The sequence below is a fragment of the Falco naumanni genome, chromosome 8 (assembly GCF_017639655.2).
Source record: "Falco naumanni isolate bFalNau1 chromosome 8, bFalNau1.pat, whole genome shotgun sequence".
Taxonomy (NCBI): Eukaryota; Metazoa; Chordata; class Aves; order Falconiformes; family Falconidae; genus Falco; species Falco naumanni.
The window spans coordinates 30,212,809-30,239,642 of NC_054061.1; the positions used below are offsets into that span (position 1 = coordinate 30,212,809).

Here is a 26,834-nt window from a genome sequence, read left to right on the forward strand (position 1 = left end):
AAAGAAAATATCTTTTTAACTTCATTTTTATGCATACATTTATTGATGGTCTAACAGCCTTCTAGCTTGTGTTAATATAGGGTGGAATAAAGCCAATGTGCAAGGCCATAGGAAAATAAATAACGCAATCTGATTTGCACAGTCTGTTTCTGTATCGCCAGCATGATGAGCTACTTTGTTGTTTGAATGGAGCAAATGATGTTTGGATTCAGCTGATTTATTGAATGTTCTGTCAAACTGCCACAAAATGAAACAATCATGCAGACGCTAAATATTGCAGAGAAACATGGTGAGGAGAACAGGGTCTGCCGGGAGGGTTACCGGAGCGATGTGCAGGAATGCTACCCCGACGGGGAAGCAGTGCGTTCTCTCTGCCAGTGAAAAATGAACTGCTACTCACATGGTGGTTTTTTTTTTTTTTCCCATAGGGAGAAGCTTTCTGTGGCTCGGCTGCAGCGAGAAGTTGCACAAAGTAAGAGTGAAGGAGCAATGGTAAGCTGCAGCAACTCGCTGCTTTGCAATTCTTGTCTTATATGTAAGTCTTATTACTTCAGGCCTTGGGTACGTTTTGTCTTGCTGAAGATGGTCACCAGAGCATTAAGGCTGTCTTGAACACAATGATGGGTTGCCAACGATGCATTCATAAATCCAAGGAAACTCGAGGCTCTATCTTGGCTTCCTTGGAGAAGCCACAGTAGAGAAAAGCTGTATCCTTTTACCTGCTGGTGATACTTACTGGAATTGGAAGCAAGGCAAGCACAGAAAGGCAATTTCAGATCAAAATGCAGTAGATTTACTTGCCTGTTAGATGTTAGCTATATGCAGAAAAATGGAAGAATACAAGCATGGAAACTTAAAAAACCCTCAATCTGATAATTTTGTAAATCATGTAATGCTCCTTATATCTTCATTTTTCATGTGGCAATTTATGAGATTAGGCTTGTGAGCAAAAGTTGAAATGGCAGATTTTTGGTTAACTGCAAACCTCAATTTATAGAGTGCCTTATCTCTTCAAAAAAATTTTCTGAAGGAACCAACATATGCTGAGTGTGCTTAATTACTTAATATCTAAGGAACTCTTCCCATCTGTTAAGAAGTTTGTTTGTCCCTGTCTTCAGATAAAATGTCTTGGGTTTCCATGGGCTAAAGCAGACCTGTTTAAAAACCTTAAAACCCAAACCAGTCCCCTTGAACATACTGGTGAAACTGCTACTGATTTGAGTTGTATAGTGGCTGTGAAAGAATTTGGTCCAAAGTTTGTTCAACTTAGTGGGGAGAAGTTGTTGAGGGTCTCTGGGGAGCGCATACCCCGTTACCTGTGTGTTGCAGTGCTCTTTAAATTCTACCTGCCTCCAGTGAGTATCTTATAAATTATTATTAATGATTAATTCAATGAAGTGAGGTTTGGAGGGACCGAAGTGACAGATAGGACAAACCAGCTGTGACTCTATTGCTGTCACCATGGCCGCACACTGCTCGAGCAGAGCTGGGGGTGCCTTGTGGCGGGCTCTGCTGGGGCAGGGGCTTCTGGGCTCCGAGTGCATTGGAGATGAGGGAAGGAGACAAGTACTGGTTGCTCCGGCAGATATTGCTGATTTGCCCCGAGCCCTCGCTGTGTGCCCAGCTCAGCCACGGCAGCCATGGCCATCCCAGCACCGTGCCGATGCGGCTGCCCTGGGTCTGCAGCACGGCTGGGTTGGCCACAGCAGGGCTTTGTGGTGGGTTTTCAGCAGTGGGGGAGACTGGCCGCTGGGCAGTGTGTGTGTATTGGGGCAGCAGTCCTGGAAGAACTGGGAAACAAACTTTTATCACGTTAAGCTGCAATGCAAGAGTCTGTAACTGAGATCAATCTCCTGCTGCCTCCGGAAGGAATTTTGCTTGAGGGAGAATGGCAGATGTGGGGCATTGGATTTGCAATTGCATTTTAGTTTTCAGTGTAAACAAATTTCAAAATCTGGGAAGAGCTGTTTATTTGAAATGTTTCCTTTATTTTTTTTAAACTAGCTTTCCCTTGGAGGCATAGAAATAATATAATATATATTGAGTGAAAAACATATTTAGTAGGATAATCCAGGATTTTATGAAATGAGCAATATTGATTAACCTTCTAGAGCTGGTAGGGCTCTTGGTATACACACCCACCTTGTGGTCTCATCTCGTGAGGATCAGACACTTCTTGTGCCTTTTACCATGGGTTTGTGGGATTAATCACATAGCCCTGCTAACCAGAGTGTAATTTTGTATAATTTGTTGAGAGGCCGAGTGTTGTAACCCATTAGGAACTGATAGGTAGCTCTCGGGGGATGCAATCTTCCCTAAGGTAAATACGAGGTAGTTTTTCCCCTCTTCCCCAAGGGGTAATTTTCACAATTATCCTGCAACTACAGCCCAGGACGAGTGTGCCTGTAGAGACAAATGCTTTGAAGCTGTTGATGTATGGAAACTTCTTTGAGTCTCAGGGCTCAGAACCGGTGATTTTAATATGAAACACAGCTGTCATTAATTAACATTAATGAACTTGCTTGGCTCTGAGCAGTAAGGGTCCAGGAGATGGAATATTTGAACACAGGAGAGGCCAGGGATGAAGTAACGCGTGTGAGCTGTGTTCTCGGGGCACACACAGCAAGGACCCTGCAGCACATACCACTTCTGAAACAAATTCTTTACAAAGATTCACAGCAAAATTTCGGTGAGAGATTGTGAGCAAGCAAGGCTTTGGGAAGCAGCGAGGCTTCCTCCCAAGTGCTGGCAGCCAGCAGCTTGCCTGCAGGGTACCAAGCCCCATGTGCTGCCCTGTTTGGTGTGATGGACATCGCCCTGGAGACAGCACGGAGTCCTCTGGGGCTGGTGGCGAGGACGCAGGGCAGTGGTACCAGCCAGCTGCCGGGTGCCTGAGGGGCTGTCACTGGCTGCGACTCTGGATAAAAGGGATGGCACCCCCTGCCAGTGACAGACCACAGCTTTATTTAATCACTAATTAGCTAATCGCCTTTACTTACTCCTGTCTGCTTTTTTGTTGGTTGTGCTAGTTAGATTGGCATGAAGGTTTTCAGTGAACTAAGGCCTTCAGTTGGGAAGAGCACAGGTGACAGCACATGCCACCTTCAGTGCCTTGCCCAGTCCCATGGAGAGCATTTCTTACACCAGGTGTGAGGCAGGGCAGAGAGCACCAGGTGCTGCCACGTGTCCCGGGGTGCAAAGCACCGCACAAGCCTTTTGCAGGATAGCACCCGCTAGTGTTTCTTGCGTCTGTTTGGTTTTTTTTTTTTAATTATTTGGAGTTTTCAGTCACAGACAGGTCATGAGGGTAAGAGATGACCACGTTATGTCATCCTACGCTCGTTTTTAGGGTGAGTGGAGTCAGTGAGCGGGAGGTACGTGCCCAGTCCCTGCGTGTGCTGCCCTGCCACCGGCTGGAGGGTGGTGCAGTGGGTTCGCCCTGACCTTCTTGCTTCCCATTTGATCACAGTGTGAGAAAGCTGTGGATACTCTTCCCTATTGCCTTCCCAGCACAAATCAAGGGGGGAATATGCTATTTCAGATTTGCATCCCTGCATGGGGGGTTGTCATTTAGCATTTGCCATAACTTGCAACCAGCTGTTGCCTTTTTGCATGCGGTCTTCAGAAACGATGGGCAGGAAAGGCTCCTGGTGCTTGGGTTCGCCCAGTGTCACAGAAATTGCTGCAGCAGGGTGGACATATACATAAAATCAGTAACAAGTACATGCAAAGGATGTGCTGTAGAAACTACTTACGCTGTGGTATCTTTGCTTAAAACCTGGGTTTGTACATCTGTATAAATTACATATGGTGAGTGATGATGAAATGCGTGTTTATGAGGACATGGTTTGCGCTCCCCCTAAGAAACGTGGGTTTTAATACGTCCCAGTTATATTTTTCATGACTGATTAATTATTGGAAGTGGGTAATTACTGGAAGGTACTATAGAAGGTTAAATGAAGATACTTCCTTTCAAGATAAATGTTTATCGCCAAAGATACACAAATAACTGCGATACATTTTTTCCATATGGTTATATGGAAAATCTGATACCTCATGTACAGGATTGAGTATGTATTTGTAAATTACTCAAATTAGGAGAACGGAATAGATTCAGGCTGTGAATACCTGATGGTTGCTTAGGATTCTTCATTTTATGAACTACCATCAGTAAATAGTAATTATTCATTATCAAAATGCACAATTACTTACTGCCAATCTATCCGCTGGCAGTTTCAGCAGCACTGAGCTGGATTGCCGCTTGGCTCTTGCTGTCACTTAGGGCCTTTACTTTCTCAGTCTGCATGTTCGCAATTTTCTTAGTCATGTTTCTTCTGACTCATCAAGGGTATTTTACTTTTTTGCAAAGGAAAGGAAGATGATCACTTCATATGTGTACAGTTCTTACTGCATTTGATGGAGACTGCAGGTGTCTGTGGTGACAGAGATTACATTATGAAAATGAGCAGCTTTCAAAACAGAGCCCAAGTTTATTTCAAAACATAGTAAAGACTGAAAGCTGCTTTAGTCATCGAAGTCTGATTTTGTCTGGTTGGTTTTTTGGTTTCTTTTTAAAACTTTAAGTCCATGGCTTTGGACCTTTAGGACATGGAACATGACCAGGAAAAGTGTCCGTTTTTGTGAAATTTTCTTAACAGCAAACAGTGCTAGGTTAGGAAAAATACGAGGAAATTCTGTCACAGTTACATAGCAAGAGTACTCATGGCAGAGTAAGTGTTATGTTAGCAGAAATGGGATTAAAAGCCTAAAGTGAACCAAAAGTATACACAATTACATCATGTTTCAATAATTGGATTAATTTAGTATTTACTCAGAAAAATGGTTAAATTTTTTATTTGATACCTTTATTTCTGTGTATATTACCCAGTTTTGTTAGTTTGTACTTCTGCATCCAAGTCCTTTAATTCTGCTCTATTTTCCATTAGTTCAGTGGCCTGTAACCTACACAAAAGAAATTGTACCACTCTGGCAATTTAGCTGTGAAGGTTAAAGTGGTATGATACTGCCTTTCATATCTACATGGGTTTCTCTTAGGGTGGGCCCTAGGCTCTGATTTACCATGTGTCCTGCTGCGTCTTTAAGTGATGCAAAGTGATTATCATGGGCTCTTCCTGGTACCCGTCTATTCCACACCTGCACCCTTTTGTTAAAAACCCACCACGTTAAGTGAATGTGAGGTCCCCACTGAATAGGTTTCCACCCTCTGGTAATCCTTCTGCATTAGATTGATTTATGAATGTATCAGATTCTTTGTTAGCATGTAAACCACTAATTAATTTAAAGCTCTCTGTGGAAAAATTAAAGCCCTGGTTAAGGCTTTCAACAGGCTCAGATGGTGCTAATAATGGAAAAACAAGTTATATTAATGAGTTTTGATGCGATCAGCACAATTCTTGCTTTACAAACAGTTTTTGCTGTAAAACAGTAGAGACTGCAAGTTTTTAGAGTGGAAGAAATGAAAAAGAAAGGCAGAAAAAAAAATCAGAGCGTCAGTAAGATATCCCATTATTACTTGGAACAGAGTCACTTCTGCTTGTTACAGCTTTCTTAAATGTAATCTGTTTAGATGTATGTAACAGCCTCTTACAAAACCATGGGAAGCGCAAACCAGTCTTTTTTCCAGACTGAAACCGAAGTTGTAATGTAAGCAGCTTTGGAAAGATCTCTCCTCTTCATCATGCGCTGCCAAACTGGAGCGTTCACATGGAGATGGACATGTCAAAGTGCAGAAGGGTCTTGATGGAAATTGTATTAAAAACAGCAGAAAGTCTGACCATATTCTCTACTTTTCCACACTGTAGGGTGTTTTTTTTTAATGTAATTTTAGTTGTTTGCTTTTTTCTCAAGTTTACACTTCTAATGTGGGTGCTAGTTTCTGTGAGAAGGAGGAGATCAGAGCCCAGCTTGACAATGTTTTATTGAGCTGAGCGAAATGAAGTTGAAAATAGAAAGCCAAATCTTCTCTTTTTGTAGGAAACTGAAAACGCACAGTTACAGTGGCAGCCTATCATTGTGGGAAGTTGTGCTTTTTCCACAGCTCTCCTGGGAGCTGCATTTACCTCTCCTGGCTCTCGGCACTGCCGGGGCACTCGGTCTCAGGCCACCATCCTGGCTCTGCTGTCAGCGCCACAGCTGATACGAATGCTGCCCCATTAATCAGCTAGCGGGGAGCCCTCCGAAAAGGAGCACGGTCAGCATGTTCAGAGGCCCAGCTCCTAACATCTGCACTGTGTACCTTGTTTTTAGGGAGGAGGGGGAATCCTGAGGTTGCTCTTGAGCTGGGGTCTTACAGATGGCAGCACAATGTCCTGCCGCTAGCGCGGAGGTGCTTTCTGTCACTGGTGTGATGAATCTCTGCAATCGCCTCCAGCAGCTGGGAAGGCTGTTGTTGCAGAAGCACCCAGGTCATTCAAAAATAGATGATATTTAGTAATAAATGAAGTGTTAAAGATGAGATACAAAAGGCTAAATTGCCTTTCCCAACTTCTGGGTCCTTACATCTATGAAAACATCTATCTGTGCTTTAATTAGAAAGGGGTGTGTGTGGGAGTGTGTGTGTGTGCAAAGTCACAGTTTTACAATGTCCCTTTGAATATTAAATATCCTAAACTGGAGAGAAGCAATCTGAACCTTGTACCGTTTTCTCTGTGAAGATGTGTATTTATACACAGCTAGCCATGTTGTCTAGCTTCTTTTTCTTGGAAACTTCATCATACAGCCCCCGCCCCCCACCCCCCCCACCCCCCACCCCCCCAATTTCAGTGGCATTAGTAGTAGTTAGCATCAATAATGATTATTGAAATTCTTTACAAGCCTGGTTTAATGCTTCTGGACCTCCATTAATTCATACTTCATTAGGCCAAATGTCTTCATTCACAACTTTTCAGCTTCATCTTCAGTGGTTTTAATATAAAATCTTTTGTCCTGAGTATTTTTTGTTGCTTGCTTCATATTTGCAAATATGCAGATATTTTCAGGCTTTGTACTTGAAGGCTTTTATGAATCTAAGGATTCTCTATGACTTAAAAGTGCTGACACCTTTCAAGAGTCATTTTCCGATGGAAAAAATAAACCTGGTTGCTCCCTCTTCCTGAAAGAGAAGTACCGAGAGCCGGATTGCCTGTGCTCAGAACCATCAGCCTTTCAAAGCCTGTCTTTCTCCTTCTTGGTTAATTAATTCCAGAGTCAGGTTTATTCACCACATTCCACAATAAATCCTTAAAGTCAATGTACTTTCATTCCGTTGTCGTTTAAAGCGTAAGAGAAATGGTGTGAGTGCATCTGGGAAGATGCTGGACGCTCCCTGGCTGGTGGCCTGCCTGGCTCTGGCTTTTCTACCAGGAGAGGGAGCTGGAACCATTGGAAACAACACCCACCTCCACAGCCCTGGTGAAAAACTAAATAAAAAATGCGGCATGCTGGAAGTGAGGTCCTTGCTGGCTTCACTGGGATTTAGGTTTTGTGGAGCCGGAAGGTATCAGCCGCAGTATTTTAAAATACACAGGACTTTGAAGGGGCTCTTAGCACCTGCCATTGCAAAAGCAGCAATACTCCATCCTCAGTTTTGGTGTTTTCTTGCTCCGTTTGCCAAGGATGTTGTAGGCACTGGCACTGTAAAGACCATTACTAGATCCAAAGGCGCAGGAGTAAGTTTTGCCCCTCAGCTGGAGCCCACCGAAGTGGTCTGTCTGTTCAACGAGTTTCTGCAAGTATTTAGTTAATATTAAAAAAGGAGTCAAAGAGAATTATGTAAGAATCACTGAACACAGGAAAAAAAAATATTGAGATGCATTTATATAAGGTCTTGAAAGTACAACAGAAGCAATCTGTAGAAAGTATGTCATATCAGCTAAATTGCCCTCAAGTAGAAATTGCCATTTATACATTACATAGCAAAGGCAGGGAACGCTAAAGTACAGAAAGGGTGCATGCAGTCTCATAGCATCTACGGGTGTATGCAATATCAGAGTGGCAGTTGGCTTCAATGTGAAGCAAATCCCGCTTTATGACTAGAAACAGATGTATCCCGCTCTAGGCAATACCTCGCTGCGTAATAGGAGTGATGCGCCCATGCACTAATAACGGTGAATTGCAACCATTTTCATCTCAAAGGTTAAGCTCTGCAGTCCTGAGCTCCTCCAGGCAATGGCAGGAGTTGACTCGAGGAAGCCACATACTCACTGCATTAATATTTTTGCAAGGATGACCTGAATAGAGCCACTGATCTGCAGGCTGAAGAGGCAGAACGTTTATGGTTGGGTTTTAGCTTAGGCGAGCAAGGGGTCTCAGCTAGACCAGAATTAGTCGCAATGTCTGAGGCTCTGAAGAGGAAAGGTGGATGTATGCACTGGGCCAACAACTCTAATCTTATGCATACTTGGAAGGTAAATTTCTACAGATTCATGGTAGTGAAACCACTGTGATAGACTTGGTGTTGCGCATTTTATCCTGAAGTAGCTAGGGAAATTAGCATATTACAAGTAAAAGAAATCTCTAGATTTTTGGTTTGGTTGTGGGGTTTGGTTATTGGGGGTGGGGGTGGGGGTTTGGCCAGTAGTTAAACTGCAAGTGTAGAACTGGTAACTTACCAGCAACTGTAACTTCCATCTAAAAGGTCTGTTTGCAATGTTAGTTCTGGGAACAGAGAAAAACTCATTAATTTATCTTCTTAAGACTTTGTTCATCCTTATTTTTTTGAAAGTGTTTTCAGGTTTTGTTCTTAAATCTTGTAGGCCCACATGTAAGACCAAAGAAAACCTCTTGCCTTACAGGTTTGAGTCGGTTGATTCAAATCTGGTCACAATACCCATTGCAACAATTCCAGCCTTTTCCTGTTGTTTCCATGTTGGTGTCAGATCTTCCAGGGGTGCATTCTTGTGGGGTGTATTACAGTCATCCTCATGGTAATTTGGACTCATTACTGATTCCTCCTATGAAGTATAGCTAAAGCAAGGCAGAGGGGATGAGATGGTGCAGAAATACTGATTCTTCAAATTCACCTTAGTCTTATCAAGCCAGTCAGGGTAGGTGAGCATTTTCACTACTGGACAGGGAGTACGGTCTTTAATTTCTTCATTGTTGTTGTTGTCTAAAGGTCAACTTAAATAACCACTCTAGTGATTTTTATTTTCCGTGATATGTAACATTAGTCCTTGCACAAACCAGGTTTTTTGTCTGGGTCCAGAAGAATGACCTTTTTTCCCCAAATGGGACAGAAAAGGTTATTGGAAGGGAGAGAAAATTTCTGTGTAAGGAAGGACAAAATTTATGTACCAAGAGTATTGCTCGGTTGTGCTGCTTCCATTAAACACCCATTTATTTAAATGAATGCAGCGCTCTTGGAGCTTGCACCGTGAAGTCGGTGCTGACCCTTGGAATAAGTCCGCTCGAGCAGTGCTTTAGATTACCTTGTGGTAGAGTAAAAACTTTACTGCAACAAATTTTTGTTCAGCATCTAGTGCAATACGGCCCTGATCCATAGTTGTGCCATGGCACCAAGATGGCATGGTAAGATGCTGCTTTCTTGTCCGGTTCCCTCTGGGCAGAGACAAAATGTGTGTGTGTGTGTATACACACAGAGACACACAGAGTAAGTAGCCTGTTGAAGGCGAAAAAAAGAGAGACAGCAGAAACTGGGAAAAACTGTTGGCCCCATTTTGACCACTCAACACTTTGCAGGTAGACATGAAAACCAGTCGCAGCTCATCCAAGCAAGATTTGAACTTGTCAGTATTCTTTGTGCCATTAAGCCCCATTACCTTTGTTGTTTTTTTCTCTTGACAGAGCATAAGCTCTGCAACTTCAGTTCAAGATTTAAAAGAAATATTAACACATAGTAAGGAAATAATGTCTTCCTATAGCAAACTTATGTAGCTTTGCATAGATTCATGTAGCTTGAGTTAATGGCTGTGATTCTTCCTTTCTTTTCCCTCCCTACTCTGGTCTCATAAACTTTAATCCAGTTTTTGCCTTGTCAGGAATTTGCTTTTACATACTTTCTGTTTGTTTTGGCTCTGTGTCTGTTGCATTGTGATAAGGCATCTTTTGATATTCTACAGGATCTTTCATAATGAAGATCTCATGACAGTTTTCCAAGTCTGGAACTGGTGATCAGACTTGCTTGCATGTCCTGCAAGAGGAGACTGTCTAGACTGTGGGAATGACTGTGATGTTTGGATTGTTTTATTTCCATACCACTTGGCAGGATGCACCCTGTATTTATTCTGGAAGCTAATGAAAGTGCCAGGCCTGATACAGGACCTTACCTGGCTGTGAAGTGGCCTTCCTTCATTCTCCAGACTGTACTGATAAGTTGTGCTTTCTGTCCCGTCCCTGTTGTGTGACTTTAAATAACCAGGTGCTTACAATCCCTCTTTGCTATATTCATTACAGGTCATATTCTTCGACTTTAGTGTCCTACAAGGCCTGTTGCTACCTTTGCAACCTAACTCCTTTATCATCTTGGAAAATACTTTATTTCTGATCTAAATTGCTAATTTGTAAAACAGGGTTTATTCTGACTCTTCCGCTGTTCATCTGCTTGCCTGTGTCGGTAGTGGACTCTTTGGGGAAGAGGCAGGGTCTTACTGGGCATCTAAATAGTGCTGATTGCTGCTTGGAGCCTGGGGTGCCGATGTGCCATGAATAATCGCAGCCCTGCGACGTGGGATGAATACAGAGAGGGGCTTTGGCTCAGTCTACACAACTCATTTTGTAATTACATCTTCGCGCTGCACATTTGTGATCGGCATCCATGGTGACACTGCTTATTTAGAAATGAATTCTGAGTGTTGAAAGAAAATTATTATCTCTTGGGAACACCCTGTTCCTGGTCGTATCTATTAACAAGTGCCCTGTGACAGTGATTGGCACAGTTTACCACTTAAGAAACTTTTTCTGTGGACGGCACTAGAGGAGCAGGTCAGAATTCTCAGGTTGTTGTTGGAAATCTTGTGTTCTGTACTATTTCCCTATGTCACTGATAATAAACCACCTCAGAAGGGAAAACTTGTGATGTAGGAGATATCGTAGGAAAATACATGCATTAAATGAGAAGCTGAAAGATGATTTCATACTTAAACTAGACGTGAGGATTGTTGGCTGTGGTACTCTAAAGGCAGGTTTCCAGTGGTTGTATCTTCCATCAGTTGATAAGGGAAACCTGTTCACAATCTGAAACCTGTAGGAGGAGGTGAGTGGAAGTCTGGGTGTGAAGAATGCACGCAAGCTAATGCATTTCAAAAGGAAGAGCTTTAGAAGGAAAATAAGCAGGTTAGCAGAAATACCCTTGCGATATCCCCAGGAAACAAGAATATCAGCTTCTGAAAATGTGTTTAATCTACAAGAGACAGGAAGGAGAAACTTTTCTTAGTTTTGCTCTTTTCATGTAGCTACTGACTTCCATCTAGATGGGCAGGAGCAGGACCACTGGTACTCCATGGCACTCGTCCCCCTAACCCCACAACAGCTGAAGAGTTGAACTCAACGCTTGTGCACCCTGGTTCCCACGAAGCCAGCTCTGCTTGGCTTTGCTTGCATGGTCGGTGCAGCTTGGGGTTTGCTTTTCAGCTCCATTTAGACAAAGATTGTTCATATTTCTCCCATATTGAATTTGTTACCAAACTTGCTGTCTTGAGTGAGTGACAGGAAGTTTGTTTTAGTACTATATTACAGTAGCCCTAAGAAGCACTGGCGAAGAGCAAATTTCCTGTTCTGCAGATGCACAGCAAAATTTCTTTCTCGCCAAAGCTAAAAGCCCATGTAATTACAAAGAGTTTGCTAACCCCCTCTTCAGACTCCTTGTACCTGGTGGACAGACAGACTGGTATGGCTGTGATTCAGAGAGTCTCTAAATCATTGCTGAGCTGTCCTGGTCTGGGGAGCCGGGGTGTCACTCCCTTGCTTTTACAGAGCATCAGCCACTGTGAAAGACAAGGGAACTGTGTGTTGAAGGGATGGGAAACCTTGGCATGCTGGCCACAACGTACCAAAAATTTAGAACAAGTCCTGACTCCTGTTCCAGTACTCTACGTGGTAGAGAATGCACATGGCAAGTCCTGAGTGTTAATTATGTGATTATGTGTTTTATCGTCCAGGGACAGAACTGCTCAGCCTAATAGCTGCAACCACTTCTGTCAGATTTTTTTTCAACTGGTGCTGAAGGTGGAAGAAAAAGAAACATCTTTTCTTTTCTCTCTTCAAGAAAATCAGACTATCACTTGTCATTGTCAACACTTGCTGTTAAGTTGAAAAAAAAACAACAGCAGATCTTTTTTAGTCATGTCTTAAATGAGATGTGTCTGTGACTATGTGCAATTAATAGATTAGAATAAACTATAGTTAGATACAATAAACCAATTACATGCTATGTAAAAATATAAACATGGAAATGAAGACCAGAGGACTAAGTGTTAGAGTTTTTATATCTGTTTCTGATCTCCTGCTTTAGAAGTGTATCTAGCCAACCTGTTCTAATTAGGAGAGGGGACTAAGGGAGGAGAGTCTGGCTGGTGCGTAGAGTTGAGCTGAATTTGGTCTCTGGAAACATAAGCAGGCAGTCAGGTGAACCTGTTACTTAAAGTGATACTGCAAAGTGATACCGGGTGGAGACACAGTCTTTAAATTAGTCCTGTTTGGCCAGTGAATGAATTAAAAACGGCATGCAAACCTGTTATTTTATTTTTTCAAGTTCTCCCAGGTACCAGACTGGCAGACGAAGTCTGGCCCCTGAAAGTTGAGTCAGTTCTTCTACATGTGTGCGTTGTCAGCACTAATAAAGAGTTTGCAGTGGCAGCTCTGTTAAAAATACCACTGAAGATGTGCCAGCCAACAAAACCCCACTGCATTTCCCTATTGCCTATAGCAGTGCCTGCAGTGCTAAAGGAGTGAATATGAAAAAGAAGTACATTTGTCAGAAAACTAAAGCAGTAGGACTCTGGAATACATGCAGGGAGCAGCTGAGTAAATAAGGTATCTTTTTTTGCAGTTACTCACCAACCATAAATGGACTTTACAAGTGCACAGAGAAAAATTGTAATAAGATCTGACATGTTCATGAGCAATGCTGTAAAGAGCCTGGGAAAAAGACATGCTGTATGGAAAGGTAGCTAGCAGCAAAGTAATGATGCCAGAGGTGTTGTGTCAGCTGAGAAAGGCTAATAGAAAGTGTGTGTGTGAAAACCAAAATATTGGCATATCCCAGATCTGTGGGGGTCTGGTGGTACTGCAAACTGTTCTGAGCCACTTCTCATGACTGGCATGGTTAAGTTCTACTTCTCTGATCATCCCAATTTTTTTTTAGCCTTATGTCTTTTTCAGTTAACTTCTTGATATCCTATTTATTATTAGGAAATATAAATACATTCATGAGAAGTGCGGCAAGTGAAGAAGCCCTAACTCTCCCCAGCATCAGGGCAAGAAACGTGTACTACTCCTAGCTTGTGAGTAAATCCCAGAGCTCCCTGGAGTGATGAAGCAGAGTTCCACTGGCCGATCCATTAAAGCCAAATAAAACTCTTAGAAGTGTGTTTTTTTCCTAATGCTTATCCTATGCATATCCTGCTGCCTAACTCCTATCTCACTAACACAGATCCAAGTGGGAAACGCTTGATTCAGCCACATGCCTATTTGTTCTGTAAGCATTCAGTCCTTTAGAAAAGAAACCATTTATATCATCTAAAGAACATTTTGGTCAGTTACAGAGGAGAAAACCTATTCACTTTGTGGGCAGGCACCCAGGCGTTGCAGATAAGCAAGTAATTTAGGATGTCGCTGTTACCCTGCTGGGGGTTACTGTCCCCACAGCGGAGCGGGTGGGGATTATGCTGGTGCTCCGTCTTCTGCTTCATTGCACAGCCTGCCAGGTTACTTCAAAGTACATCTTGTGGTGGGTTCAGTTAAGCCGTCTGCCTTGTACCCCATCCTGAGCCTCAAGCAGTTCTCTGCTGACTTGAACGGCTGGTGACATCCAGCTAGTGATCAGGAGTGATCAGACTGGGGCAGTGACCTCTTCTACCATTCTGGCTGGATCTAGAAGAAACGTGGTGGCTGGGCCCTCTCTGTTACTTGTGCTCTGGGACTGAGGCCCTTCATTGCACACTTCAGAAAGCGTAGGAATAAACACTGCAGATGCTGCACGGCTTCATATGAATTCCTTAGGTTAAAATCAATACCAGGTGTAAACAGTGCAGCTTGAGTCATGTCACCTTTCATTATCTTTTTACCTCGTCCTTGTCTTCTATCCTTTGTACATGCTGGGCTTTATTTCTGGTGGGGCACTATTCCACTGTAGCAAGTACCCTTAAATGGATAAGCATCAACGTCCAGCATGACTACAAAATTCATGGCTTCTTTCTTCCCACTCCGTCTAGACTTTATAGCCACTTCCAAGTATGCCTAAAATACTGTTTGGCAGGAATGTTTCCATAGTGGCTTATCAAAATATTGTTACCTGGTTACAAGGAACTTGAATAAATCTTCTGAGTCTCAGCTGTTCACTAACTGCCATAGTTCATGGGATTATCTTTTATAGATACTCCAAACAATGCAGACAAGATCTGGAAACTGCCAGCCTTACAAAACCCCTTTGAAAATATTTCTTTCTGTGGGACTACATGGGTTTACAGAGCTCAAGGCATCTCTTCCCTCTTTCCTTTTCAAGTCTATGCCTAGGCTGGAATTTCATCCAAACTGACAGCAAATATCTATTACTTAATTATAAAAAAAAGCATGCCATATAAAATATTAAATGGAATCTCAGCAAGTGTGGATGTGAAAACCACCCTAGATTCTAGGGCCGAGAGCTCATGTTACGGACTTATAGAGTATACAGTTGTTTTGAAAGTGTTGCTGTAGGTCACAAAAAGTCCCAAGAAGATGTAATGCACTTAAGAAAACTTCAGGTAAATCTTAACAGCCCTCACCGCGAGAATTCTCTTCTGATCCAAGGTGGAGTTTCTGATTACTAAATATAGGCAATATTCCATGGGCTAAGGCACTTTCTTGAACCTGGATCTTTCCTACATCACCTGAGTTCATTTATTCCTAGTCAGTGTTCTGTGAGTAGGGAGTTCAGTCCTATGGCCTGTGTATTTAAATAAATCTACTAGAGAGTGACTGAGAGACATGCAGTCTATGATCAGTAGAGCATTCAGCTCTACGGGCATCGCTCTTTGAGTCTGTGAAGTCTTTATGCAGGCTATAACGGTGTTACTACTAAATGTTTTGGTGTTGCTTGTATTTATTCAAATATATAGTTTAGTTCTGATGAAAAACTCAAATTGCAAAACCTCAGCTGTATTTCTGTGTCCGGGCGCTTTTGTTTTGCCAGAGGACCTTACCTTCTGGGTTTCATGTGTTGCTCCATTGGTAGCCCTTTACGAGGTGTTCAAGAATTGTAGACCTGATAGAAATTGTAGGTGAGTCAAACAATTCCCGCTTTGCTGGCCCAGGCAGATTGGCATTTGCAAGTTGTTGTCCACATGCACTCTTTTGTGCTGCTCTGTGGTTCAAATGCCGTTATTATAATTTTCTTGAATGAAACAAGTGGGAAACAAACTGGCACAGACTGGGGATTTTTGCTTGTTTGCAACTGAATTAATAAAGGCTCATTGTAAACAAGTTACATTGGTTTTAAAACTTTTTTTCTAATAAGAAAAGATTGTATATACTTGGTGTGAAAAACAAAACAAACACCTTTATGCTTGGTTAGACATCTTAATATAATGCAAGTCACCTTACCAAAAAAGTATATGTGGCAAAGGTCTTGGAATTATAATTAGGCATTATATTCAGGGAAATTTTTTTTTTTACAGTATATTGCTTATTAACTCTACTGTTTTTCCTTTTGGTATTTACAGCAGTTTTTTCCTCACACTTCTGAATACTAGGTATTCATACAAATTATGTCTGTCTTAATATTGTTTACAAGTTTTTATTTGATCTTGAAAAGCATTTCATTACGTTTAATTTAGAGAAATGAGATTTCTTTAGTTACTGTCTGTAGAAGCTATTAGAAGTTCAATTACATTTGCAAATTCATATTTTAAAAGTGTTATCATTTTAAGATTAATAATTAAAAAAAATCCGTGCTCTGACTGTGTGGGACTTTCAAGTTCAAGGATAGTCTCTCTACACCCCTCTTCTATAAGGAAATAATGTCTGAAATGGAAAAATTAATTATGCTAGGAACTGAAGATCAATACATGTCTTTGAAATTGAGCTATCAATTCTGAACTTGAACGAATAGCAGTTGTTTTATTAGGGCAACAGGATTATCAAAATATGTATTGCTTGCCTTCATTCATTTAAGACATTCATTGCACACATTCATTGAAAATGTCATGTGGAGATGACCTTACAAGAAGTTAGGAGAATGACAGCTACTGGGGATGCAGAAGTTTCACCTGCATAAAGCATGCCTGCATGTATATTACCATCATGGATTGTGTATAAGCACTGTATCTATAGATAATGTTTCTGGGAAAGATGCTAAAAGAGGTCCACATGGTTGACTTCAGTTTATTAGTTTCTGGAAGACTACGAGTGGGATTTTTCGGTATTTTAATTTTTTAAAAAGGTAACTCCAGTTTCGTGTGGCCTGTTGTTGAGGGTTTCACAGAGTTAAAGAGCTGTCGGGCAGCAGGAGCTCCCTTTCGGAGAGCTGGCCATACACTGTAGCTGTTGAAAGCGATGGGCAGGCAGTGGAGCTAGCTATCTAGCTCTGGGCTGAAAGGTTTTGTGAATTATTTAATTATTTCCCCCCCTGTAAAATAAATGTTGTCACAACTCAAACTGTATATACAGTACTGCTTGTGTAATAGCCTGCCTAATTCAGATTAATTGTAGGCTTGCAATGATAAAGGAGCTTCAGCACAGCAGTTACTCTGTCGTACAGATGCAATTAAAACCATATCAGTGCAATATAAATAATGCTAAATTAAGTTGCTGTCCTGCCACATGGTGGCAATTTTGAGCTAGTGCACAATGAAAGCCAGCATCTTACTTTATGTAGGAGTAACTACACCAAGAAAGAGTTTCTAATTTACTTGCCATCACCCAAGAATATAAAGTGTGTAAACTACTGTCACTAAAATATCACTACTAATAATAAACCTTTCTTATCTTGCTATTCATCTTAGAGCCAAGCAAAGCTTGAAGTTTACATCTGGTAGTCACAGGATACATGTGCTAGGCTGATATGTGGCCAAAGACAGAGATATATTAGCATATTAAAATTTCATAGTGGAAAATAAATTAATTGCTTCAGATTATTTACTTTAACTGTTTTCAAGGCAGTTTTAGAGAATACTAATACAAATCACTTCATGTCAGTTAGATTTTCCAGGTTTATTTGGGCAGCCTGTCATTTTGGGAGCAGAATCCTGTTCTAAAGAACGATCGTATTTTTTTACTGGAATGAAAAAGCTAGAAAATACCAGTCTAAAATTAGGATACTGTTTTTTATACTATTTATATCTTGCTGTTGCAGAGCTTTAGGAGGAATAAGTTTAGGAAAAATGATTACATCATAAAATAATTGGGGAAAAAAGTAAAGGCCTGATATAAATCAAGGGAATTTCTTCTTTGGCCTCTGTAGTACAGAACTGTGTCAGGTGAAAGGGTAATTCATTTTGACTACAAAGCAGCCAGACAACCTCCCCCTTAACTTTAATATTTTGAAGAGATGTGGAAATAAGGCTCCCTCTCCCTCCATGAACCCCCAAGTGCTTAAGTTATTACTATTTGTACCTTGATACTTCACTGTGCGTTAAATACACCTGTAACTTCATTCCTGGGAAAGCTTTGAGTGTTTAAGGGTATTTGTCAGTATCCCCAGTATAGCTAGAAACAGTAACAAGGGACAAAGGCGTATTAACTGCCACTGTTGGAAAGCTCTGGTTTCAATAGCTGGCTAATTTAATAAAGTCTTGTTACAGCAAAATGATTCAGCTGTAAGCAGCCTGTAAAAATTGTAATAATCACAAGCAATGCACTTCTTTTTTCCCCACTCTTTGGGGTAGTGTTTTTTTATGCTGTCAAAGTCCGCTACAGGGAACGCTGCAGTGTTCTGCAAAGTTGTTTGTCAGTGCCTTGGTTTATTTTTGCAGAGAAGTATTGATTACAGAATGAGAAACATTTGGTTTAACAGCGATCGATGAGGAGCAAACAAAGGACACTCTGAAGTTTGACTCATTTTAATTTGAATGAAAATACAGTACCTGGTGCAATTTATGATGAAGTAAAAAATGCTATCTGCTCCCTGTTCTTGTAATTACATTTCTATCCTGTCATCTGTGAGTGAAACAAGTTTAGACAGACAGGGGGCTGTAGTCTCGCGTGTGCTGGATTTGGGAGCGGGTTGCGTAAGGGCGGTTTGGAGGGGCAGTTCTCACCTTGCGTGGGAGCCCCCGGCTTTGCAGAAGGGTGACAGGCAGGTTCATCTGCCTCTGGAGGTGACCACACCAAAGAGATTTCACCCACCTTCCATGTAAGACAGATGAAGGCGAACCACCTTGGACTCCTTGACCTGTTTGTTGGGTTTTTTTGCAGGACCCAAACACAAGCTCTCGCAAAATATCTGTAACATAGAGGACACTTGTACTTCCCTTCAACCAACGGCTTGGGCCGTGCGCAGCTGGGGCTCAGGCATATTCGGCGGCACTTGAACAAATACCATTTGATCACCATGCATTATGTTGGGGGAATTAAATATTCATTGCATCGGAAAAGATGAGTTACTTTGTTAAAGTAACCAACTGGGAGACCAAGTTGCAAATTCCAGTTTCTATTTCAATTAATATTTCATAATTCATTCTAGAAGAATGGAACTGTTTCACCATCCCTCTCTCATTCCTTATCCCAGGCTGTTCTGTGGCTCCTGCCTGCAGCAGTCTTTCAAAAGTGGCTCACAAGGATGATAAAATAGTGGGCTTGAGTACTTTGACTATGCATATTTACTCATAACAGTATTGGGCATTAACTTGCTAGAAAAGCTGATTTTAATGTTCTTCTGATAGTTGCTATTTGTTTGCTTAATTCTGTTGTCATTGTTTTCTACTTTGGTGGTGGTGGTGGTATCTGCTTTTGTGGCCAGGTGATTCTCTCTGGCTCATAGGATGTTGTGTTACAGACCAGACTATGATTCTATTAAATTATGATTTTTATGACGAGGTATCTGATGCATAGCATTAGAAAATGCATTAAAAATAAATCCATAAATACTCAGTTTAGGTTAGCAATGACTTAATGGTACTTCAAACTATAAAAACCCCAAACTTGTATTCTTTTCTTCCCATCATTTAAATTCATTGCAAAGAATCTGTTTGAAATCAATATTAATTACACAGAAATTGTGACCCTCTTTAGCAAACACTTTAAAATACTTGCTAAAAAATTAATGTGAAGGTTATTAGCCTGATTTTGAGCAGCATTATGCCTGTGTTTAATATTCTTCTGTAGACTTTTTTGACAAAATAGTGCTTCCATGTTAGCGTAATTAGTAGTACCATAGTAGAACCCTTCTTTCGATGAACTGAGGAAGCAAAGAACAAATTCAAGAATACAGAAGAATCTGATTTCTATTTAAACAGTAGGTCTTTCACTACTTGTAATCTTAAAAATGAGATTACATTCGTGCCCCTTTTAATACATTTTTGATATTTGAACTGTCAGTCCAGTTATACCCAGCTGTTCTTAAGAATTGCCTTTCATAAAGCTCACATATAAGCTAAACAGGAGGGGGGATCAGGTCCTATGTAGCTGTTGGGCTTGACTCCCTTGTGAATAGCAACACCCTATGTAATATGCATCATGTGTGGATGCGGAATCCCTTAGATTTTTCACTTGCAGTTACCTATAGTTTTAAGTCTTGATGCACAGCCACATTTTTAACATACAGATAACATCATTGATCAAAGGAATAGTATGATTTTTATGTGAAAGAGAAATTACAAAGTAAAAAATTAAGTACTCTGGTGCAGTGAGTTGGCCTTGCCTGGCTGCCAAGCACCCACCCAGCCGCTCTCTCATTCCATCTCCTCAACACAGCCGGCGGGGAAAACATGATGAAAAACCTTGTGGGTCAAGATAAATACAGAGACGGCTTACCATTTACCCTTACAGGCAAAACAGACTCGGTTTGGGGAAGATTAATTTCATTTATTGCCAATGAAAATAGATGTGGATAATTTAAAACAAAGACAAAATTAAATGCTTTCCAGAGTGCAGTTTGGGGAGTCTGATTCCCCCGCTCCCCCTGTGGAGTGGCGCAGGGGGATGGGGATGCAGGTTGAGATCAGGCCATGACAGGACCTTCCTCCGGAGTTGCTCCGGCCCCAGCCCGGGCTCTCTGGGGCTGCAGGGAAATGGCCGTCCTGGCGCCAGGAGCGCTCCCCACCCCCCCGCCCAGAGCCGGGTGCTCGCGGGGCGCTTTCCCGCACTTTCTCCCTCGCTCCTCACGGCCTCCCAGGCGCTTTGCCCGCTCGTAAATGCCGTTTCCCAGAGGTGCCGCCGAGGGGCCCGGCTGGGCTGTGTGGTGGGGCCGCGGCAGAGGCGGGCGGAACCGGCGGGAACCGGCGCGCGGCAGCCCCGGCCTCTCCTCACAGGGGAGCTGCGCAGTCGGCACGCGGCTCCAGGCACGCGGCAGTGGCGGGCTGCCCCTGACTGGGCGTGTCACGGGAGGCTCCTGCGGTGAGGTAAGGGCAGGACAGGAGCGCCCGCCACTTACCGCCACGGGCAAAACAGACTTGACTTGGGGAAAATTAATTTATTACTGGTCAAATCACTGTAGGATAATGAGAAAAACTAAATCTCAAACCACCAACCCCGGTCTCCCCCTGCACCCACCCCCCCCCCCCCCCCCGCCCCGGGGGGCTCCTCCCCCCCGGCCCCCGCCCCGGGAGGGCTCCTCACGGCCGCTCCCCCGCGGGGCTCCGCGGGCCCCGGGGCACGGCCCGCCGTGCCGGGGGCTGCCCGCGGGCCCGGGGGCGGCTCCGCTCCGGCGCCGGGAGCCCCCCCCGCCGCCGCCCGCCCCGGCCCGGGTGCCGCGGGGCCGCTCCGCTGCCGGGGCCTCGCTCCTCTCTCCCGTCCCGCCGGGGCGGTGCCGGCTTCTCCCGCTGTCCCCTGCCGTGCCGGGGGCTTCGGCCGCGGCCAGCGGCGGGCCCGGCTGGGAGCCGGCGGGCCCGGGCTCCGGCCCGCCCGGGGGCAGCGCCCGCAGCCACAGCCCCCCTGCCCAGACCCGGTACAACAGTACATCTGATCCAGTAACATTAAGAAAAAGTAAGATTATTAGAATGGCACATTATGGAGAGGCAGGGGAAAATGTTTTTAGGTGGAGAGGCAGGGAGGAATGAGCTGTTAACTAAGCAGTTTGAACATGGAGGGCACAAGATCATCAGCATTGAGGAGGGGAGAGAAGCAGGTCCAGCAGAAAGGGTGGGATGAGAGTAGAGGGGTTTGGAGTAAGAAATTTGCTTGAGTTAGTGAAATTCTTGACCTGCATGGAGAGAAGTCCCTGTATACTTCTCTGAGAAGGTATTGTCATGGAGTCGGTCCTGTCATTTAAACAAGACATCTGCTGATTTTGTTTGCAGTAACAGGTAAAGGAGTTAAACTGCAAGTCCCTGACTTGGAAGACTTGAGTGTCATCCATGTATAAATTTAAAGTTGATGGTGAAATAGCCCAGAAAAGAAAAAAAAAGTAAGAAGGCCGCCTTTCTGTACAAAGCCTTAAGGTGCTACGTGTTCACTCTGCATGCTAGGTGTCAAACTGGCCAGAAATGAAGGTCCTGTTGTGTAGCTCCTGGCCTGGCAGCACTATGTGCTGCCATCTGCCTCCTGTGGCTGCCAGCCGCCACATCCTCTTTCATGTTTTGTCACTTCTGCATTTTCTGCTGGTTGTCACAGCGTCAGGGGTCACTAAGAGAGGAGACGTTTACAGTTTGGTAGAATGTGAAAGAACCAGGTGCTGACATTTGCAGCACATCCCAAGGGAATTAAGAAAGAGACATAAATGATTGAGCACCTCTTAGGAGACTGGTCGTGTGGCAGCACTGGGTTGGTCCTTAGACCAAGATCACAGCTATTAACCAGTAGCTCTGAAAATAAGCATTGTCACTTCATGTCTTTGTGGAGTGCTGAGGAGCGATTCAGACTTTTCTGTCAAATACATGTACTATTTTCAGTCTACCCATAAATAGTTTCCATGTGGTTTGTTTTGATCATGAGTATCTCAAATTGGATTCCTTCCTTAACTTTCAGAAGACAAGTTAATGTGTGGTACATGCCCCTGACTGGATGAGAAATGAAACATTTTGACACGAACATTTCTACAGCTACACCAAAAGGAACTCGTTGAAGTGCAAATGCTGGCTCGTGAGTGTAATGAGCAGCTAGTGAAACTTGATTGCTGAAATGTTCATGAAAGAGTAATTGCAAACAGTATTTGTTCAAGTGTTAAAATATTCCAGTACTTGCACAGAAGTATTGGTGGAGTTTGCTAACCCTGTCTTTCACTGTAGTTTGTTCGCATAAGATTTTTGCATATTTGGAAAGTTATCAGAGATTTGACAGGGTGATGTGATGAAAGTCAGGCTATCTGAAGAGCCTGAAAAAGGGAACCAAGAGTGAAGTAAGGATTATACTTCTAAGAGAAGAAGGTTATAGTTGTGCTGCCGAAGGTAAGGAGAGGAGGCAGGAAAAATAGTTTGAACAGAACCCATGGGGAGAATAAGCTGCAATTAAAGAGGAGCTGGCAAGTGGGAATACGTATAACTTCGTTGGAAGATGGCAGTGATTTTCCTGGTGTTAAAACATACTGATGCATTTCACATGATGCTCTCTTTTTTTATTTAACTTTTCCTTCACATGGCATGCTAATTGTGTCCCTTTCCAGTAAGCTTATATTCAGTATAAAACCTTGAACCGTTTCTGGCTAGTTCATTTCCTTTCACACACCTTTATTTTTCAAGGAATAAAGTGGGGTTAGCACTGAGGGGGTTGTGGCAACACACAGTTCCTGGAGAATTCAGGTATATGATATCTGCTTATAGGAGACAAAAAAATACCTGTTTAATCTTGGCCTTTCTGTATGTTAGGCTCACTTCTCTCTTCTGACACATCATTATGGCTTTTCTGGGGTTGAATAAAAATGTAGTTCTCTTTTCTTGTAGATAAGATCACTGCTGCTGGGAGCTACTTTCAGTGTGCGGTATACACGGGTGTTTTGTGTCCTGGAGAATGAAAACTTTCCAAGTGTGGGTGGTCTCTTACTCCCCCTCCCCCCAGTATTTAATGTCTGTGATCTGGCTGAAAACATATCTGCTTTCTACCTTAAAGAAATGGCAGAAGTGCCTCAAGATTGCCAGTAAATTCTTGTGAAGAAGCACAAAAATAAATCCTGATGGTGTGATGGTGTTATTGCTGTGCAGCTATCCTGTGGGCAGCCTTCTCCCCATTCCTACAGGAAATTTTTCGTAGCTGGGAAGAGAACACAGACTTTCAGGGCCATAGGTTTGTGCTTTTGTTTATGGTTTGTAGCCTTGTGACTTCTTCGTACGTTTTGTACAGCAACAGCTTCCAGAAGTTCCTAGCATTTAGACATTCCATTCCAGTGATGTTATTGTTCTTGTAATGTGAATTTGGTTTATGGGTATTTTTCTTGAGGTAATTCCTAGGTCCATCCTTCTTAAAAGAAGCCCAAAGAACATGGATGTGCTGACCTTTTGTGTAGGACAATAATACAGACTTCCCCACATGAATAGATGAAGTAAATGGTAGCAACAGCATTCTCTGATCTATCAGCAAGAGGTGAATGAAACCTAGAAATAGCATATACAGCTCATTGATCTGAAGCGGAAAGTTTGGGTTTGTGAATCTCTGCTGTGTATTCCACGCTTTACTAGAAAATGTGGTTTTGTGTTTAGCAGTGGCACAGCCATGCAGCTAGGTACAGCACACTCATTCTGCAGGACAGTCAGTGGAGCTGTGTGCAACCTGCAAAACATCCTGGCAGAAAGATGGAGGACAGGATACACATCTGCTTTCTTTTTGGCAGGAAAAAAAGTGATGTTTTGTCTCTTCTCCCCCCATGCAGATCTGGCTTTGTACTTAATGTAGAAGGAGGGTTCATTTCAGGACCAGAGCATGGTCAGCGTAGCAGGCATGGAGAGGTAGTTGCTCTATCGGAATGACATCATTGTTGCAGTAATGATGCTGAATGTGTGTTGAAGGCATGGCTGAATCTCTGGTCTTCAGTACATTATCACAGTTTAGCTGTTACTGCATCAGGTAGCTCAGGCATAGCCTGGTGCTTTGAGATGACTTGGGCACTCAGGGGTTCATAGCAGTACCTGATTTTTCTCCAAAGTGGCTTATCAGTTACTGTAGGGATGATTAGCTATTTAGGTTTAAGAAAAATTTCTGTAGACAGCAGCGTCTTCTGAAAGTTTGTCTCAAGCCCTGGGTGGTAACTATATATTTCTTTTATGTCATTTTCCTTGCCACTCTCTGACTCTGGAAGCTCTAGATATTTCTTTAGCAGCAGTGAAATCCTTCCGTAAGAGAAGATGCCAACAGTATTCAGCAAGGGCCTCTGGAACAGTGTAATTTTGAAGTTGGTGTTGATGGGATCTAAGCTGGAGAAATACTAACTGCTTTGAATATTCCTCCTGTATCATTAGCCTGAGTTATCTTCTGTGAGCTGTATTCTCTGTGTGGCTGTTGTATATCTTCTGCCTGGTGCCAAGCACTCTTTGCTTTTCTTAGTTTGGCAGAAACAAAGGATTACTCAGCACCTGGCAGAACATGGTTGTGTAACAGTAAGGATGGTAATCAGATAATTTAGTTAGAACAATGCATTTATTTCCCAGTGATTTGATTCTTATTTTACAGTTTTCCATTTTCCAGATATTACATATGACCGACTAGACAGAAGCCCTCTGTTCTCTGAGTAATCTCCCCTACTTTTTCACAAGCATATAGATACTTCATTTAATCCTTTGCAGCCTCCCCTTATGGCATCTGCTTATTTATCACTGTCTTTAAGATCCCTTTTCCACTTGGTAGTGTACATCTTTTTGGTCCCTTGGTTACTGCTATTGTAAATTATTATCCAATAAGATTTATAGCTGTGAGACTTGTACACAAAATCTGTCTCCCACATTTAATGGCTTAACACTAGGAAACCTTTATTATTTTCTAATGAAACTGTATGTGTAATTTCTAGATATATTTTTGCAGGTATGTCATGAAAATTTAGGTCAGCAGTGGAACTACGTCAGACTGTCTGACAGGTTACAAGTTGCACTACACCGTGGGCACAGATATTTTTCAAAGCGTATAGGTGGTCGACCCACTGTAGCTTTATGACTTAACCTCTTCTTAGACAACTCACATTGGAACCCCTTTGCTGACAGAGTATAATGTGGTATCTTGTAAATTGCTTGGGTTTTGTAATTGATACACTTATTTAAATGCACAAGGAAAAAATTAATTTACTTTCATTCCCATTTAACAGTATCACATCAAAAAAGCTGTATATAATTTTTTAAAATTCCAATAGCATTTTTTATAACTTTGCAGTTCATTCTCCTGCACCTCCTAAATTGCATTTAGCTGCTTATAAAATAGGGTTTTGAAATAATTAGGTGCTCTTTCATGTGATGGTCATTTTGTTTTTTAAATAAAAAATAAAAGATTAGGCCATGTCATATGTAGATTTATCCAGGTAGTGCTATATGTTGTGGGTTGGGGTTTTTGGTCCTATGTGTTAGGCAGCAACTGTATGCTATTTGTCTTTAAGAACTATTAGTAAAATTAATGACATTGTATTTCTCTCATATTTGTTTGATAAGTTTTTAAAAACATATTCTTTATCATAGTATTTCAGTAAATAGATTCAAATAGGCTCTGTCCTACTGAGAGAGATTCTTCTCTCAACCAAAACAAAAAAAAACAGTGGCTGCAGAATCAGGTCCCCTTCTCTGTTCATGAGAATGAAACATTAAGGGATGGGTGACAAGTTATCCTCTTGACTTGTTTCATGTTTCCTGTGTCTGCATTCAAGCAAGACAGGTCACAGATCTCAAATATAAATTTTTTTGCATTTATTTTGAGTGGAGGTGAAGAAAATGAGCTTTGAAGGAGAGGGTGGGTGTTTGTTTTTAAATGTGCTGTCTTCAGTGAGGCTGAGCCAAGTAAGAGTAGTGTAACATGATGGGGATATTATGAAAGTCTTTCCATCTCTAGTTTGTTATTCTGTGTGACATTGCTATACAAAAAATTATGGGACTGCATAGGTAGGGTAATTATTCTGTTTGATGACTTTTCCCAAATTAAATCTTAAATTTTTGCTAAAAGTATGCTTTATGTACACAATTAATAAATAACTTTTTTATGGTTTTTCAGCGTGAGAAGCTGATACATGAGTTGGAGGAAGAAAGACATTTGAGACTTGAGAGTGAAAAAAGATTACGGGAGGTGACCCTGGAGTCAGAGCGTAGCAGAGCTCAGATGCGTGGGCTGCAAGAACAGTTTTCCAGGTATGTTGCATAAGTAAACTATGTTCAAAATATGGTAAGAACATACTTCGGTGAAAAAAGATTGATCAAACCTATTAATAACTTGAGTGGATGGAATCTAAGGCAGAAATTGCTCTCCCTCTGAAATCCTGTAAACGTAACAGGCTTTTCAGTAAATGATCATTAGCATCCTGTAAAACTTAAAAGGCTTACACCATCATTCTATGTAATGGTGAAAATTTTCCTTTCTAAACATCTTGCAATTGTTTCTCAATAATTTTCTAATTAGAGGTCTTC

At 42.2% G+C, this 26,834-nt stretch overlaps 1 protein-coding gene across 7 annotated transcripts in view; it reads left to right on the forward strand.

The window, feature by feature from the left end:
• NCKAP5 (NCK associated protein 5) overlaps positions 1-26,834 on the forward strand; it is a 245,226-nt gene that overhangs the window by 24,821 nt on the left and 193,571 nt on the right. For all 7 annotated transcript variants that reach the window (XR_005829348.1, XR_005829347.1, XR_005829349.1 and 4 more), the window contains exons 2-3: positions 429-492; positions 26,425-26,558. Coding sequence is in view for 4 of the 7 variants with exons in the window: in XM_040603862.1 (XP_040459796.1) it covers positions 490-492; positions 26,425-26,558 (137 nt within the window). In the remaining 3 variants the exon portion in view is untranslated. The remainder of the gene's footprint in view (positions 1-428; positions 493-26,424; positions 26,559-26,834) is intronic.